General features: G+C 43.4%; 1 protein-coding gene across 5 annotated transcripts; it reads left to right on the top strand.

Moving 5' to 3' along the window:
• Positions 1-24061, top strand: FBXO31 (F-box protein 31). Of its 5 annotated transcripts, XM_053399931.1 has the most exons (10): positions 22-557; positions 11195-11266; positions 11952-12038; positions 17292-17368; positions 17476-17643; positions 17796-17870; positions 19648-19757; positions 20646-20799; positions 21347-21735; positions 22408-24061. In XM_053399931.1, exons 1-10 carry the CDS (start codon positions 179-181, stop codon positions 22628-22630), a joined length of 1734 nt encoding a protein of 577 aa, XP_053255906.1. In that variant the 5' UTR covers positions 22-178; the 3' UTR covers positions 22631-24061. The 5 variants fall into 5 exon arrangements, with proteins under 5 accessions (XP_053255909.1, XP_053255911.1, XP_053255906.1 ...); XM_053399934.1 differs by lacking the exon at positions 17476-17643 and having other exon boundaries at positions 1-557; XM_053399932.1 differs by lacking the exon at positions 11952-12038 and having other exon boundaries at positions 32-557.
• Positions 24062-25487: the final 1426 nt, after the last annotated feature.

The following is a 25487-nucleotide window of genomic DNA, read 5'->3' as shown; positions in this document are numbered from 1 at the left end:
GCCCCAGCCAATGAGGGCGCGGGGAGGGCGCGCTTGATTGGCGGAGGACTGCAGGCCACGGGGCGGATCCCGCCTGCGATTGGCTGGGAGGCGGGGCCCGACGCGTGCCGGCGACCCCCCGACTGTCAGCGCGAGCGAGGAGAAAGCGCAGCTGAGGCGCTCGCCCCTTTGGTCCGTCATGGCGGTCTGCGCTCGGCTTTGCGGCGTGGGCCCGGCGCGGGGCTGCCGGCGGCGGGGGGCTCAGCAAAAGGGGGCGGCGGGCGACAGCAGCGAGCCAGACACGGACCCTGAGGAGGGAGGCGGCGGCGGTTGCGGGGAGGCGGCGGCGGCGGCGGAGGACGACGACGCTGCCGAGGAGCGCATCGAGGGGGCGGCCTTGGCCGAGAGCAGCCCTCGCGGCCGGGCTCCGCTCTCACTCCTCGACCTCCCACCGGAGCTGCTGGTGCAGATATTCGGCTCCTTGCCCGGCACCGACCTGCCCAACCTGGCCCTCGTCTGCAGCGCCTTCAGGCGCATCCTCCGCACCGACACCATCTGGCGCCGGAGGTGCAAGGAAGGTGAGCTTCTTCCCTCCGTGTGTAGGTAGCAACCCGCTCCCATTTCTGAGGCGACCCGAATCCTCTTTCCCCATCTCTCTCTCCCCCCCAATATAGCACAGGAGTAGAAGGGGAGTTTTGTCCATGCCCACAGACAGATGCGCAGACCTGGATCTCTGCAAGGCTTGGTATGAAGAAGTTTAAGGTGGGAGGAGGAAGCAGTAATGAAGAGAGCTGATTTGGGTGGAGGAGCTGCAGAAGGGGTGCAGGTTAAAGGAAGGAGGCAAAGCCTCAAAATAGAGGAAAATAAGGCTCAAGTTGCAGAGAGTTGGAAGCCTTAAATCTGGTGAGTTCATTTATCTCACCAAACAATGGTGGGAGTCATGGGCTGCATACACACTACGCCTTTAAAGCAAATTCTGCCACTCCAGAGAATCCTGAGAAGTGTAGTTAACCCCTCACAGATCTTCAATTATCAATACCCGGCCTTAACAGTCCCCAGGATTCTTAGAGGGAGGAACTTTGAATGTGATTTAAATATATGGTATGTTCACAGCCTGGGTAGGTCAGATGATGCCAACAGAAGAAGATACCATGTGGCACTGGTGTTTTTGCTTGGGAAATGAATGCTGGTAGTTCAGATGGAAAAAACAGCAAAGGGCTGGCTGGTGGCACCTTAAAGACAAACAGATTTTTATTGTGGCAAAAGCTTTCATGGGCTACAGGTGAATTCATAACATCAAAAGCTGGTACTCACAAATGCTTCTGCCACAGTAAATCTGTTAGTTTTTAAAGTACTGCAGGAGTCTTTGCCTCTTGCAGTGCAAACAACAGGCAGAGCTACTTTTTCTGAAGTTCTTACTATCCAGACAAAAAGGCATTCTAAAAGAAAGGGACTATCTGTAACTTGGGAAACCCATAAAATCAAAGCTTTAAAAACATCAGGGTAATTGAATTAGAAGCAGGGCAGCTGAAATTTGCTTAAAAGACTTGAGGCATAGGAGTGTATTGCACTGTGACCTTTTATCTTTTAAAGTACCAGAGCTTTGTTTGTTTGTTTGTTTGTTTGTTTGTTTGTTTGAATGTAGCCTACCTTGAAACTTGTGAAGGGATATTTAGAAATTATTTACTCCACCTCTTCAACAGAAGGTTGCAAGACAGTTTACAGCATAACAACTGTGCAACACACAAACTTAAAAGGATAATGGAGCTGAGGCATGGAGAATTCTGCCTTGACATAGTAGATTGATTTATGACCTCCAGGTCTTTCCCTATCCTGTGATTCTGTAATTCTTGTAATACCATTCACATCTATGTTTCGAGATTGAGCATATCAGCAGCATGGCGCATGCCTAAAAATGGGCAGCCTAAATTAGACGAGAGCGGAGAGAGCAGGAATGGAAACATAGGTGGATTTGGGAAGATTTAGTGGAAGTACAGTTAAGACAGAATTCAGGAAGTTCAGGAGACGCTCTTCTCAAAAACATGGATCTCAAATCCTATGAGCCACTGGGAAAGAAAGTAGTCTAGAAACTTAGGCTTCAGTACGAAGTGAAGTAGACCAGAGGAAGGCTCTGCTGTATCTAGCTTGTAAACTGAGGTAGAAGAAAAATTGCTGATAAAAAAATACTGATAGAATACTGAGTTATCCAGAAAATAGATAGAGACTAGTTTTGACATCAACTCTTTTATAGATTGCTCTAGTAATGTATAGAACTCCACTTCAGTCTTATGAGGTACGAATACATGTAAATCACAAACCAATGACATAAACTAGGTCTGTACAACTGTGTCGCAGCAAGCTAAGAACAGCCCAGCAACTATGTACTGTGAACTGTTGGGTACTTGGCCATCTCCCCAATTATATTTTTTTTTACTATAGGTGGCAAATAACACAAGGAAGCTACCCTTCAGTAGCTTCAGGGCCAACCTGCCCATGAGGCAGTTTTCTCAGGGTGGCAAACTCCAGCTGCTGCCTCCTTCCCTGTGTGCCTGCTTCTGCACACCCACCCAGTGGCGCAGGGTGGCAGTGGGTACTCAGGTGGGTCACAACAGGCATGCAGTGGCAGCATTTTCTGTTTTGCCTCTAGTGGCAAAATGTCCTGGGCTGTCCCTGGATGGGAGGCATTTGGCTTGGTGAGTTGCAAGTTGGCAAAACATGAGGCAACTATACATGTTATTTACATGTTAAAAGGTCCATCCTGTCAGCTTTTATTTATTTAGCTTGCTATTGGATTGAGAGTGATGAACCCAGGCATGGGTAGTAGCTCCTCGGTTTTCTCAAATCAGCACTTGGGATGAAGAGTGCTGCTGTGCTCACCTGGGAAATACGAGGGCCAAGATGATATTGAGAGTTCAAAGACTAGGGTGAAGTTTGTGGTATGAAGGATACATTGATGGCAGGTGTCATTCATGCATCTTGTACCCGCACTGCTAAATTTGGGAACCCCAACCGCAATACATTTAAGGCGATTACTTGCCTGCTGTGATTGGTGCTCTATTGAACATTTCCCAGCAAGATCACATCCTGCCATGCACTTTTTGTTCCTCTTCTTCATATTGCAAATGGATTCATGCCCTCTGGCCCATTAGTGAGGACCCACACCAGCTGTATCTGTTGCCAGCTATGAAGTCATGCTTTTTGGCCTTGCCAAGAAGAACTTTGGGGTTGGACATCTGAGTGCAGCCAGCAACTGCATTTGGGTGAGCTGGAGACTTTGGGTAGATTAAGAATGCTGTCTGCAGCTGCAAGAACTTATTTCTAATTTGTTTGATAGCCTCATTTGAGGATATTTGCCAACATTGACTCATCCTTGTGGATAGGCTTGGAACACACTTTAAATGGATTTTGCATCATGTTGCCTCAGCTTGCTGCATTCTTTCTTGCCTGGCATGATTTTGGGCAAGTGCCATCTTAGTTCCATCACAGTTATTGGGGAAAATAAAGGGGTGGCATCTTTCTTTGTGCCACTGAATGTCATGGCAGTTGTACACAGAGGCCTCATCAGTTTTCTAAATTGGGTACAAAGCTCTGTTTTCCTTAAGCCTATTCTATAGCTGGAAGGGATATTCCTGGTTGTCTAAATCTAATATAGCCCCCATCCATAAAACAGAATGTCTGAATCTTCAAGGGTCTTAATGTCTGCCCTGCCAAGACAGATTATTATTTAATGACCTGCTTGCATGGAGCTAGGGAAAAAATAGATAACAAAAACCATAACCTAATTTATGGTTAAATATGGATTGTCTGTTCTTGGATATAATTTTATACCCTTTTTTTGGAATTAATCAGCCATTTTCTTTTATGAGAAAGGCTTGGATCGTTGTATGTTTTTCCCAATGTAGAAAATAATGAAGAAAGCAGCAAATAAACATAAACAGACCATGCTTGGCAGACCCAAACCACAGGTTCAGCTAGAGAGTTTTGATATTGCACAGTTGTTGGTAGTGGTGGAGTTGGTGTTTTTAACTTCTGGTTTGGGTTGACGTCAGAGCTAAGATGCCAGACAGTGGGATAATAGGTTTTGGGTTACTGGCATGCAAGCTGCTGGAGTCAGATAAGACATGGTTGCCATCCAGTGTGGTGCATGTTTATTTATTTGTTTATTTTCCATTTAGAAACACATATTTGAGTGTGAGATGATCAAACTCAATATTTTAGCCACAAAGAATGTGATTTTACCATCTTCACAGCCATTCAATACAGCATTTTGTATTGCTGTATTATGGCACTAATATAAGTGCTTATATAGAAGCAACATGTTGCTGCCTAATTCTGCTTCTTATGACAGAATCCCATTCATGCAGGTAGCATTGTCTCTGAAGCCCCCTAGTCAGTAGCATTGTCTCTGAAGCCTTGCAGTCAGTTTTGCAATCATCACCAAGACAGAAATGTTTATTTCTTTTTCACCACCGCCCACTATTAAATGTGTCAGCATCTTATTATGGCCTTATTTTGTTCTCAGAGGGTTTCCCTCCTTAAAAACCCAAGCTCTGCCATGTGTCAGAAATTACAAGTTTTTTTAATGGCCTTTCTCTCTTTTAGTTACGGTATCTGAAGAAGTGTGCATGCACACGAAAGCTCATACCAATGACAAACTTAGTTGGTCTTTAAGGTGCTACTGGAAGGAATTTTTTAATTTTGTTTCTCTCTTGTAGTTCATCAAGAAGAGAGAGATTTCCCCAAGCATGTCCAACTTAGCCTGAATACCTCAGTTGGTTTGAGTATGGTGCTGATAACACCAAAGTTGCAGGTCTGATTCACATATGGAACAGCTACCTATTCCTGCATTGTGGGGAATTTGACTAGATGATTCATAGCACATGTGGGCAACTAGACCATGGCAGTTGGCACTCAATGCAGCAATTCCAGAGCGGCTTGGAGTACACTTGTGGGTCATGCTGGTAACTGCCTACTTTGCGTTGTCTGTGTGTTTGTTCCCTTTTACTTTTTTGGAGTTTGCGAGTAAGTAGATTCTGCAATTTTTATGGAGCTGTGGATTTCAATTCACTTTTCGGGCAAAGCTATAAATAGGTGGTACTGACTGTTCCCCATCCTCCCTGTAGCTCAGCTTACCTTGATTAATCAACAGTTTCCAAGCTCCATTTGTTTGTTTTTAAATGCTAAGTGATTTGACCTTTGTCTTTAAAAGAAATTGTCCAGGGTGTGTCAGTGAGCCCTCCTGGCAAAGTGAATAGTGGCTTGAGTTCAACAGAGGGCATGAATGGCTAACAAACAACTTGCTTTGCAGATTCCTGTAGCTTTAGAATGCAAGACAGGGTGACTGAAGCTATTAGGATTAGACTGCCGTTGAACCAGCTGTTCCACCCTGACCGCAAGCACTTTGCTGTTCATTGAAATGGAGGGAGCAAGCCTGGCCCACACCTGATAGCTAATAGGGAAGTCCTAGTGCAGGGGTCAGCAAACTTTTTCAGCAGGGGGCTGGTCCACTGTCCCTCAGATCTTGTGGGGGGCCGGACTATATTTTGAAAAAAATAATGAACGAATTCCTATGCCCCACCTAGAGATGCATTTTAAATAAAAGCACACATTCTACTCATGTAAAAACACGCTGAATCCCGGACCATCCGTGGGCCAGATTTAGAAGGCAATTGGGCCAGATCTGGCCCCTGGGCCTTAGTTTGCCTACCCATTCCCTAGTGAGTTAGACCTTGGCTCATGTAGAGTAGATAAGCAAAGGTGTTTCCTCACACCAAGAAGGAATTTACTCCAGATCAGACTAGCAGTGACTTTGGGTGTGTTCTGCCCATCCCATCCGAGTATGCAGTGTTCACTTTGACTTATCTGGAGCTACTTGTTGAGCAAGTATCTCTGTTGGGCACCTGCTTGTGGCAGAGGAGGGTCCGGACTATGGCAGGAGTAGTGGGTAACCTTGCCTTTTAACAGGGAGTTAAACTACATGGTGTTTTCAGCCTTTCCTGCTAGTATAGACTTAAAGCATGGCTATTTTCTCTAATTTTGTTAATTTAATCAGATTTTTATCATCCAAGGAGCTCAGGAAGAGGGTATTTTTCTCCTCTCCGAGGTCACCCAGTGAGCTTCTTTGCAAAATGGGGATTTGAACCCTAATCTCCCCAGAAGATGTCCAGATTGTAGTATGTGGTTTCTGTTTGTTGCTAGGAGTATACATTTCTATCTGCATAGAACAGCTTTAATATTTAATTTTCTCTGGTGATTTGCAGCAGCGAGAGTGGTTGTTTGTGTGTTTTAATAGCCTTAAGGGTAACAGTGCAGTATTTCTCACAGAAAAAAGCAACAGCCTATTGTAAGAAGCAAAAAGGATATTGATTTTTCTAGAGGTCTGTAGCTATATCAAATACTCTGAGGTTTTTTACCCCAGTATCCAGTCCCCACACCATCACCCCCGGTATCCAGAATAAATGACTATTATACTTGGCTTTACAGTATTCAGAGCACTTAACATACATTATCTCACTAAAACCTTACAACAATCCTGCATAGTAGAAAAACAGTAATGGTCACCAGATTGGAAAAGGCTGCTTTAACATGTCTAAAACTGCTATGTGCCGTACATTAATTAAGGCTGCAATCCTGTACACACAGCTGGAAGTCGCATTGCTCAGTTAAACTTCTGACTACTCTAAAAATAAAATAGGGCTGGGTTAACCATACTGGTGGCCCTTGTAGCTATTGAATTATCAGAGCAAATCTGAATCATGAGAAAGCAAGATTGGCAAAGCCTGAGGACTGTTGTCTTGGAACTGGATAGCTCACTCTTGTGTAAATACAGGTTTTGTTTTTGTTTTTTTAATTTGGTGTGAGTTAAAGGAGTAACTTTTCAGATATAAGGGTGATCTGTGTGCATTTGAGCCTATTGAGAGATCTTTGATTGGATCAGCTTCTTGGTACAATTTTTTAAAAATTGACCTTTTCCACTTCATATTGTTCCTCTCACCAGCCATTGCTAAGGGACCTACTCACTAATGCCCAGAGTGCTTGCCTTAACCTGCACCCAGATCTAAAAGTCTTTTGCCCCTTATACTGGAAACCTATTTGTTGTGTTATAGTTCTGCTCAGTGTTTGAATCTCCCATTGTTCTAGGCGCATTTTGCGACAGGGAATTTCATTAGTGCGAGCAGTTTCTGAGCTCTGGGCACAGTACTGCCCCTAAGATTTTAGATTAAAACTGCAGAGTAGAAGGAAAGGAGGACCTTTTTCTGCCTCCCCACTTCCAGCTTCTCTCTGAAGACTGGAGAAGAGCCCCCCCTTAAGAATATTAGGGGGTGAGCAGGGGAAGGACTAGACCATGTGAAAAATGGACATAATATTTTAGCTGCGATTCATTCATTTTGAGCTTTGTATTACGAAGAGTCAGACACGACTAAATGACTAAACAACAACAACATTACAGGTATTGTTATAAAAAAAAGTGCACCTAGACATTCCGTTGTTGTTTCCATAACGTAGGTTTAAGGTGCCATTTAGCTCTTAGCTTTCATATCTCCGTTTCTAACCCAGGTTCTCTTTAAAATAGTGTGTGACAGTCTCTCTTAGAGGTATGTGCAAATAAACACATCATATGGTGTACCCTGAAAGGGCTTCTGTAAGTCAGAGGCTGTGATCACTAATTTAGAAATGGGTAAACCCTCAGCCACTATAGTTATGGATGAGCTTTGTGTCAGAAGATCTATGGTGTCTGATGTCTAGCAGGTGCTAGAAGGGTAAAGCTGCAGTTTAAATCTTCTACTTTAGAAATCTGGTCTGATTTTAACTAGTACATCTAAGGCCTGGAAGAAATAGACTCTTGGTACTGGTAGATGGGCATGTGGTCTGTAGTGGCTGTGGGTGCCTTCCGTTTTGTCATTTATTTCCTCCCCCAGGGTGGTTGTATTAGTTTTGTAAATTGACCTAACTCCTGTGAATTGTTTTTCTTTTTCAAAATGTAGCAAAAGCCATTTGTGTGTGTTTATAGTTAGAAACATCCAGCAATACGCAGTGCAATAAACTGAGAGGGTGCCATTGCCGTGGCATTGATTGGCAAGGGAGCAGGCTGCACTGTGCCCATGTTCCAAAACACTCAGGGATCCTTCATTACATGGGATTGGTGGGGACCAATCCTGCTGAATGCTTAGAATTTTGATGCTGGGGGTTAGAAATGTGATCACGCACCCCCCCCCGCAACAAGTTCTGTTTAAATTTACAGTAAAGAGCAGCTGCCACAATGTGTTCCCTTGGAAGTCAACTGTAGCTCACTAGCCATGTGTTGTGGCCTAACATTCTCATACCCTGCTACGCCATGATTTTGTTTTGTTTTTTGCAAATCTTGGCAGCCATAGTAAAACAAGACATTAAGTCATATACACGTGGAGTCAGTAGCATGGCGGGTGGGCGGGCAGAGTCTGTTCCAAATGCACTGGTATGCCATTAATGTCATTTTATAGAAGTGGAAATGGAAGCTGAATAACCCAGTTTTAAAAGCTTTTTTTCCCAATGAGTTTTATTAAGTTTCAATATTTTTAATCTATAAAATCAAGATGCAATTTCATCTTTTCTCTTTATTTTTATCAACATCCCACCCCATTTCCCTTTTCTTTTTCTTTTTCTTTTCTTATTACCGGTAGTTTCCCCAATTTTTAATAAATCAGTGCCAAATTACATCAAATTTAATACAATTTCCCCAAAAACTTGACTTCCCACTCTTCGTCCTAGGTGTGTCCTCTTCCCCCCCCCATTGCTGCTTGAAATTACATTATATTCAATTTACAATTATTAATTATTATTTGATCAATTCCTGCTCATATATTTACATAACAATAACATATTCCCTTAAAGAACAAAAGAGGTTATCCACTTTAAAGCATTACTTATTACTTCTATATTAACTTTTCTTTCTTTTCTTTTTTCTTTTTTAAATTAATCTTTATTGGTTTAAAATCAAAACATACACACAACAAAAGCTTGCAAAAAGGAATAAAGAAAAAGGAAAGAAGACGAAAGCAGCACGATACATCTCTTACAAACAAAAAACAGTAGAACAATACATCACAAATTCACAGAAATGTTCCGACCATCAACTTCCAACTTCCTTGATATGGGTTCTTTGTTTTCCTAATTACTTGCCTCTATTTTTCAATAAACTCTGTCTTTATTAAATATTGTTTGACTTCTTTATACCTTAATCAATTCTGAGTGTTATTCGAAGCATTCTAAAGTTTTTTTATGGGGACCCTGTTCTTTTGAATATTGTCTATAGATCTCCCATTCTCTTTTGAACTTTTGGGTTGATTGATCTCTGATCTTTTTTGTCATCTACAGTATGCTAGTTTCATGTATTCAAGCATTTTTACTTGCCACTCCTCTTTTGATGGAGTTTTATCTCCTTTCCATCCCTTGGCAATCAGCATCCTTGCCACCATTGTTGCATTAAAAAAAAAATCCTTCTTTTCTCCCTTGGGATGTCTGATGCCATTATGCCTAATAGGAAGGTTTCAGGTTTCTTATTGAACGTTATTTTGAACAGTTTTTTTTAAATTTATTGTATATAAGTTCCCAAAAGCTCTCTATTTTTTTTGCAACCCTACCACATGGGGTACATCGTGCCATCTAACTCTCTGTACCTCCAGCATAAATTTGAGTTGGTTCTGTACATTTTGGACAGTTTGTTGGGGGTGATGTACCACCTGTATAGCATCTTCATAAAATTTTCTTTTATAGTGAACAGGCCGTGAATTTCAATTCCCTTCTCCATAAATTTTCCCATTCCTCCATTTGAATATTGTAACCAAATCTTTCATCCTCTTAACCATGACTGATTTTACCTCTTCTTCCTTTACTTCCAAATCTAATAATAATCTGTACATTTTGGAAAGTTGTTTTTCTTTATTTTTTAATAAACCTTTTTCTAATTCCAAAATTTCCATCACAAAACCTATTTTTTTATCAGCCTTAAAGTTTTTCAATTGGTGGTATTGTAACTAACCTGTAAGATTTTTTCAGTTTTAGCTGGGTTTTATCCTCTTCTAATAAATCTTTGTATGTTCCCCAATTCTTATTCATGTTTTGTTTTCTTTCCTGTGAAGGCTTCAAGTGGAGATAACCACCAGGGTTATCCCATATTTATCCCATACACCATATAGTGATTTCCTTAACACGTGATTCAAAAAAACCCCTGTGAACCCTTACTTTCCCATAACAACAAAGACAAGCCGCTTTCCTTTCTTTTCATCTTGCGTGTGCTGCCATCTGTGTCTATCTTCTCCACCATCCATCACCTTTCAGTCATTATTCATCTTCACTTTTCCAGTCTACACTCCTCCAAGCCAGTGTCCATTTCCTGTCCAGTTCCATATTGTTTTGCAATTCATGTTGTCTCCACAGCATTTGCACCACCCCGTTTTCCATGGAGTTGTTGTTTCTCCCCTTCTGCTGCACCCTATCTTCTATATATTAAATCACAATATTATAATCTAATTACTTCTGTTGCTCATAGCTCAAATCCTACTTGCAAGTTCATCATATTATAATATTTATTTAAATAGTCCAAAAAAGGCATCCATTCTTCCATAGAACACTCATCATTAGATTCTCTTAATTTTGCTGTTAATTTTGCCGGTTCTGCATAGTCCATTATCTTACTTATCCATTCTTCTTTGGTTGGAATGTCTTCTGTTTCTGCGCATATAGAATCCTAGCTGCTGATAAACAACTTCAACATTTTTTGGGATTTCTGCCCCTATGATTCCTAACAGAAATGTTTCGGGCTTTTTTTATATATATATATACTCATTTTAAACATCTTTTTTATTTTGTCATGTATCACTTCCCAAAATACCCTCGCTTTCTTGCAAGTGCACCACATATGGAAAAAAAAATCCATCTACCTGTTTACACTTTCAGCAATTATTAGGAAACATTTTTAAAAGTTGAATTTATATTCTGGATTTAAAACAACAAATATGACTGCTAGGACAGAGATTGAAAAACACATGGAGATGGTGGTCTTCTTGTTGCTTTTTGACTGTATTCTAGAGCTGATAGTGCAAGGGTGATTAAAAATAAAGGTGGAAGCTTGCAAGGGATTTCTTAAGTGGAAGCTCCAAGGATTCTAATGGAGAAGGCTGCTGGACATCCTTACCTCTGGACAGCAGATGGTATGACCTGACCTATTTAATTGCAGAATATGGTGTCTGCGAGAACCTGCGAAAGCTGGAGATCACAGGAGTGTCCTGTCGAGATGTATATGCCAAACGTAAGTGTCAAGCGCTTGGGATCCTTTTTGAGTTTCATTGTTGAAAGTGAATTTGTAAGTGAATTTTTAACTTGAGCAACTCAATAGTCTAGACCACAGCAGAGCTGTGTGTCAACAGCAATGTTTCTCTTATCTGTATATCCATATTGAGATTAGTTCATTTAGCACTTACATGCACTCCAGAAATGTCAAGATTTAGAGCAGCATTACCTCTATTTCCCATCTCTCTAAACTTAAATACATTTTTAAAAGGCATCAGCACTCTGTGTGACTCTTTTATACATGAGTGTTTATGATTAGCAGGCTTAGCAGCTCCCCATTCCCCAGTGATGTATAAGTCTGGTGCTTCTATTGTAGGGACACACACTGAATTTACTGTCTGGAGGATAGATCCTTGAATATCCCCAACCCTTCAACTGGCAACATGAGCTGAAGGAGTCAATCCTGTGAGCCATATTTTGCTGATTTAAAGAGAATCCCTTAAAAGTATTTCCTGTTATTTCATTAAAAAAAACACAACTCTGCAAGAGATCATCCCTGATGCCCCTTATTTCAGACCAGCCTCTCCCACCCTCCATTTCTACAATAGTATGCCAAGTTTGAAAACATCTGGTGGTGTGGTGGTAAGAAGAGGTGGTAAAAAGAGGACCAGAGTTCTCATACTCACCCTGCTGTGTCTGCTCAGGTATAAATCCACGAGTGAAATCAGGGCGTTTTATGAAAATCCTTCCCGACTACGAGCACATGGAATACAGAGATGTTTACACCTGCCGTATGTACCTTCCGTTGGCAAATGTTTTTTGCATTGTGTTAGCATGGAGTGTGCCTGCTTCACCACTTAATTGACAAGCTAAGCTTCCCAGGGCCATTTGGGGGACAGATATGTTTTGAGAGCAGCGGGTGCCAAATCCAGCAGACTAAGAAAGAATGCTAACCACCACTGCTATGTCAAGGTATAGGAGTAAGCAGTGCTAGAAACAAATAAGGTAGCAGTAGCTGTGGGTCTCTGGAGCTATAAAAGTGCATTGAGGAGCAGATGGCAGTGGATAGAGTTTGGATAGAGGCTTGTAGTCCCACTCACAGTTTTGTATCAACACTAGGGGAAGGGGATGAGACCCAGGAAGATGAAATGTTGGCATCTCAAAAGAAACTGCTGAAAAGTTGAAGTTTTTAGGAAGCATCAAGTCAGGAGCTATTAGATAGAATTACCTGCCAGGTCATTGCAGGGAAAGGCATCCACAAATCTACTCACGAGGGGCAAGGTTGCCCACACCTCTGGCAAGGTGGACACCTAACATCTTGTAGATCCCTACCTCAGAGACCTCACTCCATTGCATTTTTCAAGCAGGTAAGATATAGTAGGAGCCTTTTCTGAGCAGTGAAAAAGGAGTCTTGCTGCTGATTTTGACCTTCTCCCTACCTTGCACAATTGAGAGAAGACCTGGCCTGTCTCCCAAACCCCCTTTCCTTGCCAGGGGATGGGACCAGAAGTAAGAGCCTACCTAAGTAAGCTAAGCCAGCATCTGAGGACCCCTGACTGGGAAGTCCCTCCCAGTTGCTTCCTGGCTGTAGCAAGAATACTGCTGTCTTTAAGCCAAGTGAGAAAACTTCTTGCTTCTGATCAGGTCTCCAATACAGTGGTACCTCAGGTTACAGACGCCGCTAATCCAGAAATAGTACCTGGGGTTAAGAACTTTGCTTCAGGATGAGAGCAGAAATCGTGCAGCAGCGGTGTGGCAGCAGTGGAAGGCCCCATTAGCTAAAGTGGTACCTCAGGTTAGGAACAGTTTCAGGTTAAGAACGGCCGTCCAGAACGAATTAAGTTCTTAACCCGAGGTACCATTGTAGTTCAGAGGAAAGAGCCGTTACCTCTAGCATGATACCCTTTTGAATTAGATCCCAAAGCAGTTCCTTTCTGACAAAGCATCTCTGCCATCCCAAAAAGAGATTCAAGGGGATATAGATGAGTAACTCAGGGTCGTCTAGAGCAGCAGAGAAAGCACTGGGAAATTGTGACATCCATGCTGGGAAGCAAAAAACTTATGGTCTTCCCATGTAAGTGTGTGCTGTTTTTCCATTTCAGCAAGGGTAGCAGTCCCTAAAACATAAACTGGAGTTCTGAAATTGAATCCCAATCTGCTAATTGGCCACCCCTGTTCTAGTGGAAATCATGTAGCTTTTTTTTTTTAACCAAAGAACAGAAGGAAAAAAATATTGAGCAGCAACTCTGTGTTCCTAGCCCTTGGTAAGCTGCTTTCATTCAGTGAGTTCTTCATTGAGTCATCAGGTTCTTGTGTGAGTTTGATTGGAAAATAAATCAGTGGGTTTTTGAGAGTCACTGCTGGTACATTCATTTTGGTCCAAAATGGATCTTGAGGCTGCCTATTACATATTCAGCTCTGTAAAATAATAGTGAAAGGAAAGAAGCACAGTCTAAACAGTCTGGAGGTTTTAGACACTGTGAAATAGAAACTTTATTTTATGAAAACAACTCCTTCTGTCTTGGGCAGCTGCTCAGAAATCCACATTACCGTATATTCACACTGCTCCATCCATGTGATGCTCACATGCTTCTAGGTCATGGGTTCCCCAAAATGCCAATTAACCCTCAGGATGAATAGTCTGTGGTTTTGCTTTGGGTAACGGAAGAGCTGCAAGCCGGGCAACCATTTAACATACACAGCTGCCCCCAGATTGGAAATGCAATGTTGGAAAAGGCTGTGTCTCTGGAATTGTTGCCTCTTAAAGAAATAAACACTACCAGTAAGATTGAAATGCATCAGAGCTGTGCAGAGGGACAGATGTGCTCTTGTAAAAGGTCCCATTTAGAAGTGCACAAGCTCCTAACCCTTTATTCTGCCATTTATCCCCCTGACCACATTATTTTATTTTATTTTGCCTTGCCTTGCCTTATTTATTAAATTTGTATGCTGCCCTATACTCGTAGGTCTCAGGGCAGTTACAACATGAAATCACAATATAAAAACACAAAATATATAATATATAATCAAAACAAAAACAACTTAATAACACCCCCACTCCGCAACACATCTTAAAGGGGCATTGGATGTCAGTCAGCTCTAAAGGCCTGGTTAAAGAGGAACGTTTTTGGCTGGTGCCTCAAGTGTATAATGAAGACGCCAGACAAACCTTCCTGGGGAGAGCATTCTATAAATGAGAAGCAACTGCAGAAAAGGCCCATTCTCATGCTGCCACCCTCTGGACCTCTTGTGGAGGAGGCACACAAAGGAGGGCCTCAGAAGATGATCTCAGAGTCCAGGTAGGTTCATATGGAAATAGGTGATCCTTGAGGTACTGCGGTCCTGAGCTGTTTAAAGCTCTATAGGTATAATTGCAAAAGTATATCTGAAACTTGGATTGCTCAGTGCATTAGTTTTGTGTGAAGCAGATTCCTGACATTGGCTGAGCTAAAGCTTTGTGTCAGGGTACCACCATTGCATGCCAAAGGGCCCAGGTTCAAACCCTGCAATATCCAGTAAAAAAAAAAAAAAAGATTAGGAAAGCAGATGAGGGCAAGACCTCTGCCAGAGGCAGCTGCCAGTCAGAGTGGACAACAGTGAGCTAGATGGAAAAACAGTTTGACCTGGTATAAGGCAACTTCCTATGTTTCTATGAATGGGAGCTATTCCAATGGCACAGTGGGCTTTTTACTTTATGACATAAGCTAAACTGTTGTGCGCATGACAGGAACATACTTGGAATGCTGTTTTCTGAAGTGAGCCTGCTTTTGGCTTGATGATAGCCTCTGAACTGGGCTGCAAAGCAGGTAGGCTGGGAACCTGTGGCAACCTTGTCCTGTGGCAACCTTGCCCTTGAGAAGCAATGGGATGGATGAGCTTGGGTGCGCTACAGGAGACTCTTTTGGTGTTCCTCTGGCTTAGTGACTGATTTACATGGGTAGTTTTTGATTTCTTTAAAAGTGCTAAGGCTCAGTCTTGCTTAGTTCCCCCAGTCGTATGGGGATATGAACTATTCTGACTCAGTGGGTGGCATCCAGTAGTAACTCTGCCGAGAATAGGCCAGTTGAAGTTAATAGACCTGACTAACTTAGGTTCATTAGTTTCAGTGGGTCTTCTCTGAGTAGACTTACATTCCAGTGACTCTTCAGTCACACGTCCTGCAAGGAATTGGAAAGTGAGGCTAGTCACCATTCAGAAATATAGGAAGCTGCCTTATACCAAATCAGATCATTATTCTCACTTATTACTGTCTACACCAATTGGCAGTGGTTCTTCAGGGTTTCCCAGCTGTACCTGGAGATGAACCTAGGATCTTTTGCATGCAAAGTGGATGCTTTACAGCAGTTGGGGCCTGCCTCTGTTTGACCAATGAGCATTACAGATGCTAGAAGCAAAGCTTTTAGTATTTGACAGCTGCTTCTTCCAGCTTGGGAATCCCAAATAAAAACAGAAAGAAGTGCCTTGCCCAGATGATTGCTGACCTATTGAAACAGAGTGCTCATCAAAATAATGCATTGTCTCATTCACGTTAATATTTTTATTTTGAAATTGTGCTTCTGATTTCCACAGCTACAACTGTGTTCTGTCCTGTGTTCAGCTGCCTCTCATTCCTCCCTAACTTTAGGCAGAATAGCCCCAGATAACCCCTTCCTTCTTAACTCCATTCTGCTGTGAGAGGGAGAGTTTCAGTGAAGTGTCTCAAAAGTTCAGGGGGACCTTGATACTCACAGTGGTATGTTTGCGTGACATAACGTATTGTCTTGAGCAAACCCTCTCTGTGAGGATTGTCAGTTTTCTTAGAAAGCAGCTCATAAACACCCCTTTGGTGAAAGCCTTTTCCTTTGCAGAGGCCTCCCTTGCAAAGGGCATGGTGGCATTAAGTGTCCCTTATTTTGACCAAGGCACTGCTTCAACTGGCATATCCCTTGAGTAGTGTAATGTTAACACCCTGACCTCTTTAATGCAGAATATGTTTCTGATGACTGCAGTGGTGGTGAAAGAGCCTTCTCTACCTTTTTTACTTTTACTTTAGTTAGAGATTTCTCCCTTGGGGGTGGAAGCATAGTTTGAAGGCCCTTTAAACTCCTAGGGGAGGAGCCCATTTCCTCTTCTCAGTGTTGGCTCTCTGTGGAGCCTCCCCCAGCTTGCAGGACAGGCAGGTGAGAGATGATATGGACAAGGATCAAGTGCCAGCACCCTTCTCCCTGCCTGAGACATGGCTGAGGACGAAAGAGCAGCAGTCAGCACCACTGAAGAGGGCAGTGCTACAAGCTGTGAATTTGGGGCAAAGAGAGGGAAAAGCAGGAAGGTTCCCTGGTGCAATGTTTCTCTCCCATTGCCAGAGCTGAAGAAGCCAAAGCAGGGGCTAAAAAAGAAAAGCGTGAAGTTGGGAAATCCAGGACCATATCTTTGGATGGCTTTTCTCAAAGCTTAAAAGCAGTGGTAGGGGAAGGGGCTCAGTTAGGTAAAGGCAGGAGCACAGTGGGAGGGGATGTTCTCTGATCAAACACACACACCCAACTGCTATTTGCCATACTGAAGAGAAATTTGTGTATTTGTCTCTTACACACCCAGCAAAATTATTAGCAGAGGGAAGGGTTAACCAGGGAAATGATATAGAGGGATGGGCTTTAAGAAATCCTCTTCCCCACCACTACACTCTGCTGCTCTGATCCAGTTTGTTCCCCAAGCTGCTTCTCAGTTCTCATTTTAAATTGAGGGATACACCTTTGTTATCTCTGAGATTCTCATTAATATTGAAGTGAGGTCTTGACTGTCCTACAGTCCTTCCTCTTCCCTGTGTTTTGCAGAAGTAGAGTAAATTGTACAAAATGAGTAGAATAGGTGCAAAGGGTTCTTTAATTTGTATGATACACCCAGGGCATAGAATCTTGGTGTCTGGATTTATTGCCAAGTACACACAGCCCTGCTGTACAGGGAGTTCTTTGACACCACTGAAACTCTCCCTTTGCTTCAGTATTTCCCCTCCCTTTAGCTTTCTGTGTGCCTTTTGATTATCTCTTGCTTTTTCTTCAATTCTCCAGTGCTCCACAGATACAGGCACATCTTGGGACTCTGGCAGCCAGACATCGGTCCGTATGGGGGGCTGTTGAACGTAGTGGTGAGTATAGAGGCTCTGCCATGTTGCATAGAGCAGGGGTTTGTTTAAGGTGCTACAGTGACTGAAAAGAAAGCAGGTTTTGACTCTCCTTACTTTGTCTGTGACAGGTAGATGGCTTGTTCATTATTGGCTGGATGTACTTACCCCCACATGACCCTCATGTGGATGATCCAATGAGAGTCAAGCCGCTCTTCAGGATCCACTTAATGGAAAGAAAGAGTGCCACAGTGGAGTGCATGTATGGCCACAAAGGACCCCACAGTGGGCATATTCAGGTGAGCTACCTATCCACTCTGCCGCACATGCAAAATAAACACTTGTTTTTTAAGGTCTTCTGTGCCAGGGTAATTTTTAGCCTGTTTGTGGGTCTGTTTTCATTGAGGATTTATGCCCTGTAATGCTTAATACTGTTGTTTAATATGTACAGATTGTGAAAAAGGATGAGTTTTCAACAAAGTGCAACCAGACGGATCACCACCGAATGTCAGGAGGAAGGCAAGAGGTAGGCCCTGTGTAATGAAGATACCCTGAGCTGCTTTTCAGCCTGTTGGATGAACCAGGTGTTGTCAACTTGTTGTGGCCCCCCCCATATAGTATACTCTAATGCCCCTTAGCCCCAGCAGGGGTAGGATTCAGGGTTTCTTGAGTAAACTACCCATGACTTAGATTTCTTCCCCCAGCACCTGAAAGCCAAAGGTCACTTGTTGATTCAACTGTCAGCTGCTGTCCAGTGCCATTCAGTGTGGTCTATGCTTAGCATTGCTAGCCAGGGAGTGACTTATAGCTTCCTTGAGTTGGGCTCTTAAAGAACTGAAACTTTTATTGCTCTGGACACGATCCAAATGATTGTGCAGCTAACAGAAAGCTATGTTCCATGTGCATTTCTCCCCATACTGCCTGGCAAACAACTTTCAAAGCTTATGGGAGAAATGCACATGGAACATAACTATCTGTTTGCAAGGAGTGGTGGTGGTATGCCTTGACCCCACCTCATTTAATAATATAAGGCTGCTTCTGAAAATGGAGCAGAGGAATGAGAGAGAGATTGCACACAACCTCTGGTGTGACCTTTGGGCACTCCTGTTTAAAATAGAGAAGGCAGGAAAATGCTGTTCCACCTTTCCCAGGAAAACCTTGAGACGAAGGTTCCAAGAAAAGGGAGACCTGCTCCAAGACGAGCTTCCGATGTCTTCTTTATATAAACATTGTTGATGTAAGCACTGAAAACTTGGCCATTAGCAAAGGTTACCACCAGCAACTGTTAATCTGAGATAGGGCTTTTTCAACATATGTGGTAATTTAGTGCCACTGGGAAGGAAGTTAGCTCACATAATGTTTTATTTCGGTCTTTACTGCACATGTGCAGGCCTAGGCATGTTCACAGGCACACAGAGAGGCTTGATGAATTAGGCTCTGTTGCCCTGTATCGACTAGGGAGGAAGAGACAGTTATCTGTGGTTGGGGATTAAAGTCACAGTTGGCAAAGCAGAGTTAATGCTGAAATGCTGCTGCTGTGCTCTGGCACGAATATGCCTCATGATCGAGCAGCTCATTGTCAAGAAGCAAGCAGGGCTGGGAATTTGTGGGGGTGGGGTGAGAAAGCCTCTTCCACGGCTGACAAGTAATCATGCTGTCTGCAGCAAGATCATTAGGATGAATTAGGCTATCTGTATCCTCTGAGGGTTCAATGCGTATTGTAACACTAAAACGACACCATGCTTGCAGAACAAGATTTTTTTATATTCTTCCATCTTAAAGCAAATGCTTGAAACAAAGCTTTGGAAATGTGTGTAAGAGATGGCTTCTCCACAGTTCAGTGTTTTCTACTGCGACTCCACATGATGTTGTCATTCCTTTGAAAGTACTATGTGCCTTTTCCTTCATCTGTCTGTTCCACCACCTGAAACATAGAAAATCTAACAAACAAACAAAACAGTTGTTGGGGGCAAGGGATTCATTTACAATAGTCTGGAAGATCTGCTGTGGTTTCACAGCCAACAATGGCCTTAAGAAGGCTTGTGTCTGGAAGCACCCAGTTATTGTGTTTAAATGAGTGAAATCATTCTGCCTTTGGCTCTGCAAACAGATCAGTTTATGGATCATCTGTTTGGAAGTCTAGAATTTGGAGTCCAGTAACAGGAAGGGGTGAGCAGCTTGATGAAAGCAGAGGAAAGCAATTGTCTCTTGTCCATATCTACCTGTGCTTTCTTACTGGAGGAAGGGGTCCCAGGCAATTGCAACTCATTGACTTTGCTTCTCTCTTTGGGGTGCTGTTGTAGGAGTTCCGGACATGGCTGCGAGAGGAGTGGGGGAGGACTCTGGAAGACATCTTCCACGAGCACATGCAAGAGCTCATCTTGATGAAGTTCATCTATACCAGTCAATATGAGTAAGGGGCGGGGAAGGACCCTTCTTTCATCCTCCTACTTCTGCAGTCAACAAGAGAGAGAAAAAGCTGTATTTTTAGAATAAATTGTTCAAGTAAAGTAGTACAGTTGCAAACTCTCCAAACAGTGATAACATTTGAAAGGGAAGGGGTGCACTATCTAGGTGTGGTTGCTTTTTGCTTCAGAGAACAGTGGAGACTTACGATGCCTTTGTAATCATCGTAATTCCTTCTAGTTCCAATGTTCTGGTTTCTGCCATTGTTTATGTACCCTAAACAGTACCATCCATTCACAAGATCAGGAGGTATCAGCAGACTTGGGCGAGCCCAAAGGTTTGCAGAAGTATTAATATTATTATTATCATTATTATTACCTCACCTTTTTACCTAGTGGGACTCAAGGCAGCTTACAGATAAATAAATGCTAGAACCATGAATTGGTTTGTTTTGGCAAATTCTGTTCCCCATCTTCAAAAGCTGTAGATGCCTTTGGCAAGAACTGGAATGGTGCAAGGGAATGACAGTGAATGGAGACCATAACAATGAGGAATGGAGGGAGCAGGTGGGTCTTGAGTCTAAGAAATAGTAGCTATGGTGGGTACAGAGGGAAGGCCAAAGCTGCACAGCAACATGGTTTTCAATCATCTCCCCACCAGAAACTCACTCTGCTAATTTGAGTCCCTTTCAGATTCTGCTCATGCATGGCAAAGCTGCATTCAACATGCAAGAGAGCTAGAGTTTTGATTTTTGAAGGCATCATTGCTTTTAAAACAGGGAAGGTGATCTAGTCAGATGCTAAACTGTATGCCTTGTCAGTGATTCAGAGATTGCACCAAACAGGTTGTGGCCTACCTGCATTATATCAAGCTGTGGTTCTTTTTAATATTCCAGCAACTGCTTGACATACAGACGCATCTACCTCCCTCCACGGAGTGCCATTGATCTCATCAAGCCAGGCCTTTTCAAGGGGACATATGGGAGCCATGGTCTTGAAATAGTCATGCTCAGCTTCCATGGAAAAAAGGCCAAAGGAACTAAAATCACAGTGAGCATCTGGCTTTCTCTGTTCAAGTATGTATTGTCACTGTTGCCATGCCAAACAAAATGATCAAGGGAGTGGAGCAACTCCCATTTGAGGAAAAGGGTTGCACCGTTTGGGACTTTTTAGTTGAGGGAAAAGAGAGTAAGAGGTGGCAAGATAGAAGTTTATAACATTATGTACAGCATAATGTACAGCATGGCTTCCCAAGTTCTAGATCACAACTAAACACTACATCACACCAGCTCTCAATGAGTAAACAAATAGTACAGCTTCTTAGACTAGCAGGGCAAAGGAAGTGGGCAAGACCTACTGAAAGTGATGAACAGAGTGGAGAAGAGAGATTTGCTAGTACCACAATATACAGGCAAGGCAAGGCACAGTAGTTCAGGGTGTGTTCTGTTTCAAATAAGGGTCTGGGGAAGGGAACGAGAAGAAACTGGTTGGCAAGGATGAGGAGGCTGTTTGAGGCACTGGAATGGGATGGAGTCAGTGGCCGTTAGCATTCATAGCAAAGTCATTCCGCTCTCTTTCCTTCCTGCCTATCCTCCAGGGTGACCCTAACATCCCAGCTGGCCAGCAGACAGTGGAGATTGACCTGGCGCATCCCATCCAGCTGCCTGATATTGAAAACCTGAGCAATTTCAGCGAACTCTCCCGCATTGTGCTGGAAGTGCAGGAGCAGGTGCGGCGAGAGCAGCAGCAGCAGGAGGAGGAGGGTGGCCGTGAAAAGGAGCACCAGCCGCAGGCCCAGGAAGAGGAAGGGGAGGAGGAGCAGCCACAGCCAGGCCCCTCTCAGCAGGAAGCAGGCAGAGGAGCAGAAGGCCCTGCAACTGAAGAGGGAGCCACGGCCCAGGGCTCTCCCCCAGCCGCATGCCCTTTTGTGCTGCCTGGTGGCATTGCATCCAGGAATGAGGATTACCCTCGGACCTGCAGAGCATGGTAAATATGAAAAGCCAAGAGTTGTGTTTCAAGGGGCATCCCTGGAGGATGTGGAGCAAATTGCCCATGAATATCCTTTGGGCTTCTGTCCAGTTCAGCCAGACCCAATATGTTATAAAGTATTTGCTCCCAGAAAAGAAAATATTCTCTCCCCTCCCCTCATTTATTTAATTCAATGTATGACAGAAGCTCCAATGATTATGATTTCTGTCCTTCCCTTTAAAAAGAAAATAACAAAGCAATAATAAAGCACAATTAAAAATAATTAAAAAAAAATCTGGTGGAAATAAAAACTGTTTAATGCAGCAGATACAATATTATTGAAAAGAGAGAAAGAGAAACACGAAATAACCCCACCTCCAGCCCTTTCCAGGAGATCCAATCTTTCCAAGGAAAGAGCTGCTGCTTTATCAGGGTTTGAAGCAGGGAGGAGCTTCTGGTTGGAGCTATTAGCATATATTGGATTAATGCTTTTTAGAGGAGACAGGGAGCTTGAAACTCTGGAAGTCACATAGCATAGGCCTTGCAAGGACATGTTAATTCTTGGAAATCTCTGTGTCCACATGGAAGCCAGGTAACCTGGCAGTTCTGTTTGATGGGGCAAGGTGTGTGATGCCTGGATTTTCCTTTAGAAGGTATATCACTGCATCCTTTATTTTCTTTTGTTCTTAGTTTCTACGGCACGGGGCTCATAGCTGGCCATGGCTTCACCAGCCCTGAGCGAACACCTGGCGTCTTTGTTTTGTTTGATGACGACCGTTTTGGCTTCATCTGGCTGGAGCTGCAGTCTTTTAGTCTCTACAGCCGCATCAAGGACTCCTTCCAGAATGCAGATGCTCCCTCGCAGGAGGCTTTCGATGAAATGTTGAAGAACATCCAGTTACTTACATCATGATGGTGGCTTCTTCTGGCAGCTGGAAGGGGGAGGGATTCACGTTTTCCATTTTGAGGGCAAAGCACTCATCCTTGGAGCCACGAGAGCTCGAGACATAATGCACTTCTCAAGGAGGACTCTTTACCAAAATGAAAACACACACACACACACACACACACACACAGCTTAACACACGAATGAAACTTCCACAGTATGTTATGCATAGTTTGCAACATAGGTCTGTATATTTGGAGGACAGCTGGCCAAGGTAGTAGCAGCTTAGCATGCTTGCTTTTCCTTCCCTTCCCCCCTGAAGTTTAGTGCTTGAGTGGGGACAAACCAAAACCAGCACTTTGCAGACAGTGTAAATGTGTGTGTGTGTGTGTGTGTGTGTGTGTGTGTGTGTGTGTGTGTGTTACATGAGGAGCAGCCACTCGGTATCCTCCCTGAGCCAGGAAGCTGTTCTCCAACACAGCTCTGTAGCCCCAGGCTTATTTTCTGAACATGCCTCTCTCACTTAAGAATCATGTTAAAAATTGTGATCTGTGGCTAACTGCCATGAGATTCAGATGTTAGTATGCCCCTTTGCTTCTCTCCAGGAAGCTTTCCTTTAAATGTGAGAGTTCTGACTGGGCAACTCTGTCTGTGTGAGTGGGGTATGCGGGGAAAGGGAGAGAGACCATACAACAAACACAGCCTGGTTGCCTCTTTCCTAACCTTTTCACAGGCTCCTTTGCATTCCTTTCTTTTCCACCTGCTATAGCAGGAAATTAGGGTAGGCAAAGAGATCTCTGGAGCAGTTGAGTAGGAGGTACCCTTGCTGTATTTTCTCTTATTTCCCCCCATGTCTCTGAGCCCATCATGTGACTTGGATAAGAACTTTACAGCATTTTGTGGCTGCAGGTTCAGGCCTGTTGATATGATGATGATGATTATTATTTATTTTATATCTTGAAAAATTATAAGTTCCACAACACACTAGATGCTCTCTCCTGTTCTCTCCCTTCCCATGCCGTTCAGCCACTGTGCCTCTTGTGTGAGGGTTTGACACTGGTGCCCTGGCCTCCTTCTCCTGCTGCTCAGCATTTGCTTAAGGAGTAGATCCTTGGAAAAGCTGCTGGGGTTTTGTTGATGGAAATCAAGATGGCTGCCCACCTTTGGGCACTTTAAGTGGGTCTTGCCAAGTTCTGGCCTTACTTGGGCCCAAGCCACCTATTCTTGGGAGCTGTAACGTTTCCCCCTTCATGCCATGTATGCACTACAAAATGCAACTAATACCCGGTGCCCTCATTCTGGTTTGCACCCTCTACAAGCCTTATGAGAAGCTGTGTGATTCTCATGCAATTCTAGAATTTATTCTGTAATTTCCCTTTACTCTACCTAGGGATCCTTCATGGGAACAACCTTCTTTTAAGCAGCTGGAGCTTGCAAATATATGTCTAATTTGCAGAATCTTTGTATTTCTTGCTTTCTTTCTCCTTTGCCCTCTGCCCCACCGTTACAGTTTTGGAAAGCTTTCCAGCTCTTCTTAACACCCATCCTCTGCAAAATATTCAAGTCCTTCAGCCACCTGGAAGGGAAGCTGAGAAAGAAGAATGACCAACCACCATATTCCCATGAAATCGCCACAGAGAGTGTCCAAAACGGACAACTCAGACCTTGAAGGAGCAATACATCAACCACTGCACACTCTTACCATACCACATTTCATGCAACTTCTTCTGGAATCCTCCTGGGTATCTTTGGAAGATGCTCCAGCAGAAATCCCTTGGGTATCCCTAATCATAGGATTACAGGAATTATAACATGAACAACAAAAGCTATCTTTCCATGCCCATTGTTGAGGTTTATCCACTGGGAGGGAAGAATCTGCTCTTAGCTTTTTGGCAGCATTGTAATCACTGTATATAATGCATGTCTAGTTGCTGTAGCATTACAAAGGGAGAACTGTAATCTTTCTGTATGAGCAAGGAGGGTGGTTGGGCAGGTCCAACATAACCCTTTCTCAGGGGAGATGCTTCTTCATTTCCTACAGCACCAACAGCAATAAATCCATTAGTATCAGGGTCTCAAAGCTACACTGGAGCCATATTTAAACTCATGAATTCAATCCACTGATGAGAAGAGGATGAAAGGGAGGTTGAGGTCTCGACCGTGGGGGGTGGGGTGGGGGGTGTTGCAAGTGGTAAGGAGAGAAGAGAAAGCCAGATCTTGCTGGAAACAGGTAAAAGCCTTCATCGACAATGCATGAAGCAGGTAGCCAGGTCTGGGGAAACACAAGAGGGAGGTGAAAAAGCATGGAAGGAGAGCCTCAAGGGACAAGGCTAGAATTCTTGAGATCTTCATATCAGTGCAGAAGGGAATCTGCGTGCACATTAGAGACTGCTGAACATGCAGGTTGGCTGCAAGAGGTTTTTATATACTCTGTGCAGACTTGGTAGGGAACAGGCATTGGCTATAGAGACAGAAACGTGTGCTCTGCGAGGGCGTGGGAAAGAAACCTCTGTCTTCTGCCATAGGCTGAATTGCCCATGAGTCCTGGTTTCTTGTAAACTTTCTTCACTCCTTTTCAACATTCTGTCCTCTGCACTTTAGAGGTTTGCTTGTGCAAAAGGAACAGGACTGGGCAATGTGAAGCACAAGACGAGATTACTGGGAGGTGTGAAAATGATTTGCTTGAAACCAGAAAGTGTCTTCCAAACTTTGTAGCAGAAATACAAATTGGTTGAATTTCAGCAAGTTGTACAAGTGGTGAGGAAGGTGTGGGTGTGTTTGCTTGCCTCCCGTAGCTGCCCTGTTAATTCACATTATAAATGAGCACCAATCCTGATTAAGGATTGTTAAAGATGTGTAGCAGTTGTGTTGTTATTGATCAACC

Source organism: Podarcis raffonei, chromosome 8, assembly GCF_027172205.1.
Source record: "Podarcis raffonei isolate rPodRaf1 chromosome 8, rPodRaf1.pri, whole genome shotgun sequence".
NCBI lineage: Eukaryota > Metazoa > Chordata > Lepidosauria > Squamata > Lacertidae > Podarcis > Podarcis raffonei.
This window is presented reverse-complemented; position numbering and strand designations above follow the sequence as displayed.

What these genes read in the sequence shown, in the direction of transcription:
- FBXO31 (XM_053399931.1), top strand. Translation starts at nt 179, where the DNA reads ATGGCGGTCTGCGCTCGGCTTTGCGGCGTGGGCCCGGCGCGGGGCTGC. An exon ending in CAGAGATGTTTACACCTGCC is followed by an intron (nt 12,039 to 17,291) that starts GTATGTACCTTC and finishes TCAATTCTCCAG; the next exon opens with TGCTCCACAGATACAGGCAC. An exon ending in CCTCGGACCTGCAGAGCATG is followed by an intron (nt 21,736 to 22,407) that starts GTAAATATGAAA and finishes TTTTGTTCTTAG; the next exon opens with TTTCTACGGCACGGGGCTCA.